Source organism: Cottoperca gobio, unplaced genomic scaffold, assembly GCF_900634415.1.
Source record: "Cottoperca gobio unplaced genomic scaffold, fCotGob3.1 fCotGob3_30arrow_ctg1, whole genome shotgun sequence".
Taxonomy (NCBI): domain Eukaryota; kingdom Metazoa; phylum Chordata; class Actinopteri; order Perciformes; family Bovichtidae; genus Cottoperca; species Cottoperca gobio.
Window position 1 is genome coordinate 1,139,836 of NW_021166920.1, and position 9,341 is coordinate 1,149,176.

Genomic DNA, 9,341 nt, shown 5'->3' on the forward strand with positions numbered 1-9,341 from the left:
CCAACACACTTCCGGTTGGCCCGTGTGGCTACGTCATCAAAACGCCTGCTGCATTCAGGTGCTGTGGGAAATTTTAATTAAATTTGAACATTGAAACGTTAACCCTAATGACAAACAACCGGAGGAATTATCATTATTTTATGTAGCCTTTGATTAAGCTATATTAACTTTTTGATGTTATTGTTTATTTATTATCTTTAGGTACGTGTTTTTAAATATGTAAACGTATTATTTTTTACATTTGATCTTTCATGTGTGTGTGTGAGTGTGCGTGTGCGTGTGTGTGTGTGTGTGTGCGTGTGTGTGTGTGTGTATCTAATACCTTACAATACAAAGTGTGCATATTTGAATCAGGGTTTATTAGAATATGAATAGATCTCGAGCAACATAGGCCATCATGTGGAGACATGAGAACATGCTGTAGTAGATGATTTGTCCATTTCTAGGTTTTGATTGGCACCACTAGTCCCTTCATTCAGCCCGAACACAATAGTGGATATTCTTATGAGTAATAATAATAATAATAATAATAATAATAATAATAATAATAATAATAATAATAATAATAATAATAATAATAATAATAATAATAATAATAAGTCTGCTGGGGCAGCAGCATCTCGTCTGCTGACAGGAAGAGACTGAACAGACTGGTGAAGAACAGACTGTCCTGGGGAGCCCTCTGGACACTGTGGAGGTGGTGGGATACAGGAGAATGACGGCCAAGCTGTCCTTTCTATTGGACAACATGTCCCCCCCCCCCTCCCTCCAGGACACTGTGTCCGCACTGTGCAGCTCCTTCAGTGACAGGCTGCTTCACCCGCGGTGTCTCACGGAGAGATACCGTAGGTCCTTTCTCCCTGCAGCGGTCAGACTGTACACTCACCACGGCCCCACACTAAGAACAGACTATTCCACCACTGTGTGCAATTATCAATGCCATGTGCAATATTCACTCTTACAAATGTTTTATCAATGACTCTGTACTTATTACTGTTACTGTATTTTATTCTATTTAATTGTGTACTCGCCACTTTACTCTCTTGCTCTTTTGCTGTAACAACGTAAATGTCCCCGTCGTGGGACTAATAAAGGATTTCTGATTCTGAATTGCAGTTTCGTTTGGAAGCTGGTAATAATAACACTTTTTGTATACATTAGCCTATTCCAGATAACTAAGCAATTAGCTTTCCTCATAATTGCTGCAGCTATTGATCCATTTCACGAATTTTAATTAATTTATTAATTTTTCTTCGCGAAAATACGGGTTTTTTATGTTTACAATTCAGTTTTCGGACGTCCTGCTTCCCGTACATACACGTGACTTCCTGATGTTATAAAATCGTCAAAATCCCGATCATGCTGAAACTCCGCCCACTGTATCTACCCGCCTCGTTTTAGGACAGAACTGGCCAATTGAAGAGGCTGTCAGTGATTGACAGTCCGCTCGTTGAATCAGCTTCAGCTTCCAGCGTGACTCGCTGACAAACCCACCCAGGTCCCGCCCACCTGTACTCCCGGTTCCCGGACTCTCTACAGCCGCCAGCCCTGCCGAGTGCCGCGCAGTGGCAGCGACCCGCCAAGACTCTCGGGCCGGCTGGGATACTAATTAAACTGCCGGGAAGACGACATACCATCAGGCGGGTCGCTAGATTCGTCGATTTTAACCGGCGACACGGACTAAACGCTTTCTCACTTAAATGGAAGCGGGAGCTTTCGTGTCAAGGCGAACGTCCATGGAAACACCAGGCGTCGACAGCCGGGTTACAAGCGCTACAGCCGGGGCAGACTTACGATGGATGGGCGGCAGGCTCCTGGACGCCACGGGGGACTTTGTCGGGTCTCTTTCACCGAGAATGACAGGGGAACAGGACTTTTCCCCGGTGTTGCATCGAGCAACGCTGGAGACCTCGACCTCCATCGATCCAGAAATAGACTATGAAGGGCTGCCTCAGGGAGCCGCCACCAGCACACACATGCTGGCAGGATCCGTGGCTGGAATCATGGAGCACTGCGTTATGTACCCCATCGACTGTGTTAAGGTATTAAACCAGAAATATTTAACACACCGCTTTTTAAAAACGTGTCCAGGCCCAGTGTATGTCACACTGAGCGCAGTCACCGGTTGTTTACCGTTAAATCAAAGTAGGCCTGAACTCAAGCCTCCGTGTGATGAGGCTACAAGATAACGGTTTTAGCGTCAGGCTACAAGCTAACGGTTTTAGCGTCAGGCTACAAGCTAACAGGGTTGTAACCTTGCTAACAGAGGTCAGTTAACTAACTAACATGACCTAAACAGGATACTAATCATGCTACACAGGGTGATCAACATGATAAACAGGGGTGGGTGTGTTTACTAGGGTTCAGCTTTTATTTTGGTCGATATTTATGTAATAACAAACTGACAGTTGCGTCTTCTCTCACTTAGCTAGCACGCTACATACACTAGTCTACTGGCTAAAGCAGCCCCTCTTGTGTAACATGCACCCATTATCGGACACGTCCTCAACTTGCATGTCTCTCCTTATTGCTTCTAAGTGAATAATAAATCTTACTTAAATCAACACTTGTTCACAATTCAATTGGATATAGCTGTGTCACTTACATTTCATACGGGCATTGTTATGTTATGATAATCGTAGATGATACTAGATCATGTAACTGTATAACAAGGATTTACCATTAGCTATATGTCCGTCATTGGAACTACTACTACCCACCATATCGTTCCACGTTAATGTAAAAACTAACCGTACTAACAGTGCAGTTGACACTGATTCATTATTCATCCAGTTAGATGCCCGCTGCATCAAGAGTAGTACTTAAGTGTTTTAATACATAACTGCAATTTTCGTGAAGAGAATTGTTACATAATAGGACTGATGTGTTTGTGGGGTCCCTCTCAAACAGATCTCTGAAATTCGACCTATAAGCTCTCTGTGCTCACGAGTTTAACACATTTCTAACAAATACTATGAAGCATGCTCACACTGGAGAAGAGACGAAATTAAGCCCATTCAAATATGTTATTACGCATACTAAATTAACTTTATTTAGAGTGTGGTGTAGAATGACGCGGTTGTCCCACAAAGCAGTGCACAACAGAAATCGAAGAGCTCATACAAGTTTAATTATTCATTTAGTTGTGCTGACACTGTAAGCCCGTTTTCACCAAAGACCATGAATTATAATTAGTAATGACTCGCCAAAATGACCAACGTAATCATTTGAGGCAGTTGTCAACGTTAAGACCAAATGCGAATAAGTCGTGAGGTCGTTCTCTATGTGAGGACATTATTGCTCTTCATCACGACTTGTTGAGTTCCTTGTGTTGTATCAAAAGAGAAAGAAAGACAGTTCTCAGGGGTTTTCTGTGGTCAATCAAACAAAGCTCTTGTTCACTACAAATTCCTCAATAATTAGCGCCTTGAGTTTATAGCGTTTTCTTTTTTGACAAAGCAACAGCAAACCTCCCCAGCCCTTCTTTACAACGGCAGTTTCCATTGCAGTCGTTGAGTCATTCACACCGTGCTCAGCAGATTGTCTTGTTAGGATTCTTTGTAGATTTTTAACGGTCTTTTTTCCCTTCACTTTTCTGTTACCCCTAAAGTCCAGACTGGCTGCTTGTTTCAGCCACAAAGTAGAAGGAGGAAGTGCATGACACATATTTGTGGGTGTAAATCTTCTGTTTTCTTGTTAAATATTACAGTTCTGTGTTGTGCACCTCCTCAAGAGTTCTCTATTTTTACAATCTTAGTTCCCTTTTCCTGCAAAGAAGGTTGGCCAACACCTTTAACTAGTAGGTCATTCTTTCCACTCATTTCAGACTCTGTTTCCTCATTGCTCAAAGTCTTTACAGACTACACAAAGTTAGAGGCTAAAGCCTTGTTATCCTCATCTTCTGGTTGTAACGTTCAATTATTTTGCACCTCTGACCAAACTCAACAGAAATGTCAAAGTATACTGAAGTGTACACTTCCCCATCACTACAGTGAGCTCTTCAACCACTTCAAGCTAGCAAGAGTCAGACACTTCTTTCAGAGTAATGGTGTTTGGCAAAAACAGCTGTTAACACTAAAAACCAAACTCTTACAGTGTAACAAGATGTCTCTGTCCTAGATGTCCTTTGATAGTGTTCAGTGTGATGCACCACTTACTATGTACTGATCTGTAACTGTTTAATCAGGAATAGAAAATACAGACTTGTTTCCAACCTTAAAGGCAGTACATCAGTTTCCCTGCTAACAATGGAAGCACATTTGAGGACATTGTTGTGACAATAAAATGTATTACATTACAGGTCATTCTTATCCAGAGCGACTTACAGTGAACTCAGTACAGGGACAGTCTCCCTGGAGCAGCTCGGGGTTAAGTACCTTGCTCAGGGGTTCACTGGTGGCAGCCTGGTATTGAACTCATGACCTTCTGGTTTGGAAGGCGTACCACCAGACTAGGCTATCGCTGAATCAATGTGTGTGGTTGTGTCTGGTAACTGAAGGAAAACATCTGCAGTGACTGGTGAGAGACTGAAATCTGTGACTTCACATATCAGATTTGTTATAGCCTCTTGACTGCAGAGATGGATGGTAGATGTTACCAGTATTACTTATTGTCATCCAATCAAGTCGTTGCCCTTTTGTTACTAAGCTCCAGCGCAGGTTGAAGATTAGGTTTGTGTCTGTTGTCCAACAGGCCAAACAATAATAAACTGACGTGTTAAAGTACCAGTGAGGTTTGGAAGTTGTAATCAGTGGCCTGAGACAACATACTACATTGTCCCGCCCCTTTTTATATGGCGAATGTCCACGCCAGGGATGGGCAACTGGCGGGGCTGTCGGAGCTCCCCTAGCCTGGCGCATTCACATTCCCTCCTCCCCTCTGTTTCGCTCACACACACACACACACACACACACACACGTGCAGAGGAGAGGAGAGGAGAGAACTACGCGGCGGACCCCCCCACCCCTAACAAACATTTGTTATAATCAAAGTGGCCCTCTGGTAGTGTGGACACATTTTTTTGTGGCCCTCACTATCCTCAAAGTTGCCCATCCTGGTCCAGGCTGTGAGACAGGAGCGAATGAGCCTCTGATTAGGACACGGCGGTGAACAGACACCTCAGAGGATTGTGATCTGTGAAGACCACCACCGGCTTGGAGCTCACATGCACACTGAAATATTGCAACGCCTAAACCAGCTCCCTCAGTAATTAGTCATTCATGCCATCACATGGGACATGAGTGAGTCAACAACTGCCTTTTAGCTGTTGTCTGCGTGACTGAGAGCCTCTTGAGTTTTATATCTTGATGATCCAGATTTAGAACAGCACCAGTCGTCTTGTTTGCATGCAAGCGCCAACTGCGGTACTCCCCCAGAGTAAGGTGCATGTCAAGACACTCAGTTTCTGGCCATATTTCAGCATCCATTGACTGTCTGGTACATCACATGGATTATTTCTGTTGACCAGCGTCGTTGGTAGCAGGTTCATTTATCCTCTGTTGAGATGAAGGGGGCTGTACTACGTGGAAAAGTGAGACGAACACAAAGCCCTCTGTTTTGTCTTTTGTTCACTGACCCCTGATTCTGTTTTTGGTAGAACACATCGAGCTCTTTCTAAGTCTCGGGGTGAGTAATCTCACTGCTTGGCACTCCAGAAAAACAAATTACAAAACAAAAAACTCACCAGACTTGAATTCACTGCTCATATTGTGCACGACTGAGCACATTCTGTGGGAGTTACCGTTTCCCAGAAGCAGGGAGCTGCCTCCAGGAGGCAGCCGTGTGTGGGGAGGGTGGAGGCACGGGCAATTCACTTATTGCATGTTGTGAAAAGTTTGAGGATTGCACAATCTTTATTGAGCCATGCACAGATTCACTGAGGTTCCTTGTTAGCAAACATTACTGCTTATCTGCGCGAGTGTTTTGTTTTGCACCACTTCCTGTCTGCGTACGCTCTCTGTCATCCTTCATGGTTTGTGGTTGGAGTAAGCGAGGCTGTTGGTGTGATTTCTAATCGACAGACTGTCAAAGTGAGATGTAGACTCTGCAGGGACACATGCTACTGGAGATGTGGATTCAGAGCGGTGTCTTCGTCATCTGGTTGTTCAAACAGCTGATGGTGGAAATGTAAACCGTCCTTATCTCATGAGTTCTTCTTTGTAAAAACACAAGATACTAATCTAAAAACAATTCACTAGTTCTGTAAAGTCAAGAATTATGACTCAGAACTCTGCAGAGTTAATATATGTGATGTATTTATGTGTCTGTTTGTTCCTCTCACACCAGACTCGTATGCAGAGCCTGCATCCTGAGCCAGGTGCACGCTACAGGAACGTGATGGATGGCCTGCGGCAGATTGTGCGGACAGAGGGCGTGTGGCGGCCAATCAGAGGGGTGAATGTGCTGGCGGTGGGGGCGGGGCCTGCCCACGCTCTCTATTTTGCCTGCTATGAGAAAATCAAGCTCTCGCTCGGTGACGCCATTCACCCCGGCGCCAACAGCCACTTTGCGAATGGTAAGTTGTAGAATAAAGAAACTGAGAAAAGTCTGGATAAACACGGGCTGAGGAATCGTTATACAAATGGTCCTGTATAAAATCTAAATGTCAGCGTTGTGACGATGGAGAAGGTTGTTGTGGTCGAGGCTTTAACTTCCTCCTCTCTGTGTTCTCTGTTGTGCAGGAGCGGCGGGCTGTATGGCCACAGTGCTGCACGACGCCATCATGAACCCGGCCGAAGGTAAACGGCTCACCTGACTCACAAACACGTCGTGTTATACTTAATCTCTGACGGGGCTCTTCTGCCATCAGGACACTTGGTGGAGCTACATACTCAGCAAATCAGACAATGAGTGACATAATGACTTTATATTTTATAGTTTACTTATGGAGCGTTCGTCCCGTGTCCCATTAGTGCCATTAATCTTATCTTTTTGTGACACTTTGGTTCCTTCCTCTCAGTTCCCTGTCTGGTTGTGGAATCTTGTATATTTCTCTACTTTGGGTTTTCCCCTCCTAATTTCCTCCCCTCCTCTTCCCCCTTCAGTTGTGAAACAGCGAATGCAGATGTTCAACTCTCCTTACCGGGGCGTGCTCGACTGTGTCGGGTCGTTGTTGAGGCACGACGGCCCGGCTGCTTTCTACCGCAGCTACACCACCCAGCTGACGATGAACGTGCCCTTCCAGGCGCTCCACTTCATGACCTACGAGTACCTCCAGGAGCTCCTCAACCCCCACAGACAGTACAACCCTTCCTCCCACGTCGTGTCCGGTGCACTTGCCGGAGCGCTGGCCGCCGCTGTCACCACTCCCCTCGACGTCTGCAAGACCCTCCTCAACACACAGGAGGCTCAGGCCATACACGTGATCCAGGCCGAGGCGGCGACTGCAGCTGCTGCGGTTGGAGCGGCCACGGCCTCGGCCACCAGCGGCCGCCACATCTCTGGTCTTGGCGAGGCTTTTCGGACGGTGTACAGGATGGGAGGCATGCCGGCCTTTTTCAAAGGCGTCCAAGCTCGAATCATTTACCAGATGCCCTCCACAGCCATCAGCTGGTCCGTCTATGAGTTCTTCAAATACATTATCACCAAGCGGCAGCACGAGAGACGGCTGCGTGGAGACGGCAACAAATAAAACCCGGGCAGTTGGACTGTACAAGCAACACAAAGGTGCATTGCACTGATCTGTTATCAGTATTGATCACCAAACATCTGAAGGTTCAAAAAGCTCCAGAATTTTAGATTCTTTGAGCAAACTTTTCTTTTGTTTACTGAGATCTGTTCGGTCCGATGACGAGTACAAGAAGACCTGGTCCTGCAGCAGGTGTCTGCACTTCATTATTAGATGTGCGGTTGTAGAAGTCAACACACAATTGGCCGACAGGACGTCCCACTAAATTCTGAATTATTCACTATTTTACATTTAAGTGTTCAACTTGACAAACTCTGCATTTGCTTTCAGAAAGCTGAGTGTTCACATTTGCATGTTGCTCACCTTCCGTCAGTTTACTGCTTGGTTTCGGCCCTGAACTCGAGCATATTGGATTACAGGCTAAAGTGCTGAGTTTGAGGTTTAATTTGAGGGTTTTTACATCGACTTCAATGAACTGTGTAGAAATTGTAGCATTGTTTTTACACCCCCCCCCCCCCAAAAGGATAAAAAGGGCTAGAAATCCTACACTGATGTAAAATCAGCATTTTAAACTTTTTATAGTTCCAATCAAGTGTTTCTGAGTTCAGAGCCGAAACAAAAGTTCTTCCATCATCCGTCTGGGTTAAAATCCCTCTTAAATAATGACCACCATATTACCTTCTGACCACAGGGGGGCGCTCCGCTCAACTACTGAACAACTGGAGGTCACAGGATGAAACTCGTGCTGGTGTACAGTGAACACATCTTACAGTTTATTTGAAATGAAACAACTCATCTGTCTTCACACAGCCTGTAATGTATTTTATTATTTACACTTAAATATTCTTTTATTTTGTTAGAAGTGTGTGTGTGTGTGTGTGTGTGTGTGTGTGTGTGTGTGTGTGGAAATGTTCAAGTTTCACAAAGTGTTTATAAACTAAGGATTTTAGTTTTTTAAGGCATGTGTGGAACAAGAAATACAGACGAACAGAACGCGAGTTCACCCGAGACGATCACTTTTCTGTTTGTTTAGCACTTAACAGCAAATACAAAACCGTAACTTTGAACAGAAGTACACAGATTACAGTAACAGATTACAGTAACAGATTACAGTCACAGATTACAGTCACAGATTACAGTAACATCACTTGGACACATGCCTTCAGTTAGCCGCCGTACATCCGACGCACAACTACTACAAAGAAATCCTTGGATAGAGATGTAATGATGCGTTGAAGCCATAAAAGAGGATTATATTGTATATAATATATAGTGTGTATATAAATATAGATAAACAAACTAAGTTTTGAAACTAACCTGTATGTTGAATTCTACAAAGTTTGATGAAGACCTTCTAAGTCTACAAACCCCTGACCTGGAAGGTAACGGCAGAAACCTGGATTATTCTGACTTCAGACAAACCCTGCGAGTATGGAGAGAGAAATAAATGTGTAAAGAGTATTTAAAAATGATTGTAATGTTGCGCAGACGCTCTTGTGAAGCCAAGTTTTGTGATTGGGAAACCAAAGACGGAGCTATAGAGAGGACCTCGTGGTTTGTGGGACGACGACACTAATGTGAAATGCTTGAACACTGTTGGAGAGCGACACCTGTGTTTTGGGACTTGTAAATAAACTCGCTGGCAGCTCCTCGCAGAAGCAGGGTCTTCTCTTGGTGCTGGCTCTCCGAGCGCTCAGAGACGCATGTCTGCGTG

The 9,341-nt window shown here is 44.6% G+C and overlaps 1 protein-coding gene across 1 annotated transcript in view; it reads left to right on the forward strand.

Moving 5' to 3' along the window:
- Nucleotides 1-1,414: 1,414 nt before the first annotated feature.
- Nucleotides 1,415-9,341, forward strand: part of LOC115005490 (mitoferrin-2-like) — an 8,173-nt gene continuing 246 nt past the window's right edge. The window contains exons 1-5 of the mRNA XM_029427336.1: nt 1,415-2,042; nt 6,286-6,514; nt 6,681-6,737; nt 7,044-7,665; nt 8,319-9,341. The exon at nt 8,319-9,341 is cut by the window's right edge and continues 246 nt beyond it. Coding sequence (XP_029283196.1) covers nt 1,701-2,042; nt 6,286-6,514; nt 6,681-6,737; nt 7,044-7,630 — 1,215 coding nt within the window. The 5' untranslated portion in view covers nt 1,415-1,700 and the 3' untranslated portion in view covers nt 7,631-7,665; nt 8,319-9,341. The remainder of the gene's footprint in view (nt 2,043-6,285; nt 6,515-6,680; nt 6,738-7,043; nt 7,666-8,318) is intronic.